Source organism: Trypanosoma theileri, assembly GCF_002087225.1.
Source record: "Trypanosoma theileri isolate Edinburgh chromosome Unknown TM35_Tth_24_V1, whole genome shotgun sequence".
NCBI lineage: Eukaryota > Euglenozoa > Kinetoplastea > Trypanosomatida > Trypanosomatidae > Trypanosoma > Trypanosoma theileri.
In genome coordinates, this window is record NW_021639866.1 from 117053 (window position 1) to 118437 (window position 1385).

At 45.9% G+C, this 1385-nt stretch overlaps 1 protein-coding gene across 1 annotated transcript; it reads right to left on the reverse strand.

The window, feature by feature from the left end:
• Window positions 1-2: 2 nt before the first annotated feature.
• TM35_000241440 (surface protease GP63) lies at window positions 3-1379 on the reverse strand (the record flags this gene model as incomplete). The annotated part of the gene is made up of 1 exon (XM_029027556.1): window positions 3-1379. A coding segment is annotated over one exon (1377 nt), but the record flags the coding sequence as incomplete, so codon positions are not given.
• Window positions 1380-1385: the final 6 nt, after the last annotated feature.

Genomic DNA, 1385 nt, shown 5'->3' on the forward strand with positions numbered 1-1385 from the left:
TCATCGTACTTGGGACACTTGATCTTACCACCGTCTTCGAACGCAGAGGATTCAACAACGATTGTACCGTTTTCAGGGCATTCGTACCAATCGTTTTCGCCTTCCTTGCCTTTGTACTGCACCTTCACTGTTCGCTTCTCATAGTCACACAACACCCGTGCACATACACCATTAACGTCCGAAACCTTATTATCAGGCCCGTTAACTTTCAGTTCTTCAGCATCCAGACACCATGAATCAGGTCCTATAATTGATCCAGGGAGTGCGTCACTGTAAATACCAGTACAATAAGAATACGTCCATGATTTTCTCATAGAAATAATGTACTTCTCAGTTACTTCACAGTTATCCTCAAAAAATTCGTTCAAACGTGAAGGCGGATTGCACTTACCGTACGCAGTGCGGTCCGACGTGCATCCAGAAATCGTTTCATTACAGAAATATTGAGGATACCGTACTTTATTATTCTCCATGCACTTTTCCTGAAGAAAGTCACATCCACTCTGATTCCCCCAGCTCATTTGTTCCTCCATTCCCCAGTTTGCCTTGTAGTACTGCAGATCCTCAAACAATGCCATTGTGAGTGTTGTGTAGTAGCCGGCACTCGACGATCGCGCAGAGCTCATCAACTCATCCTTTGCGTTTCGTGCATCCCAATAAGAGAACACCTCGCCATTCACAAACTTCAGTTCCATTCCCTTCAAATTAGAACAATTGTAGTGTTTTTGTGCTTTTTCAACTGTCTTTGAGGAAATTACCACCTTACGTTTCGCGCCACGGAGCTCCACAGTGGACAGCATACCCTTTTCCTTCATCCGTTTGTGATCAAAACCCAGTGCGTGTGCAATCTCTTGTGCAATACGGCGAACATTAAACCGAATGCCATCCTGTAATTGGGGAACGTAATTCACTGCTCCAACGATTGGACGACCCGATGAATTTTCCACGGCACAAGTAACACCAAACCTCCCACCGTGCCCAGCTGCCACGTAGAGCACAAAGTCAGCATTCTCAACACCCTCAGTGCGGTGCTTTTCAGGTACAGTGAAATGTTTGCAATAACTGTCATCTGCAAACTTGGGAACCCTCAACTTTCCACTCACAGGGCGAACAAGCAGACGATCACTGTGCAGTTGGATAGCAGTCGGAATGATATCCTCCATGAATTTCTTTATAGTATCCACAACGACAACATCTATACGACTACAGTAATGTGTTGTACCATCATACTTCTTGATTTCCTTCTCAGCCTCAGTACAGTACTTTGATGCGTCTTCCAAGTCCTTCGTGAACACCTCAATGCGGATCAGCTCCCATCCTTCATTCTTCTCAGTGGAGACGGTGTACGCCTGCACACCACTCTGTCCCTTGCGGGGCAACTCCCG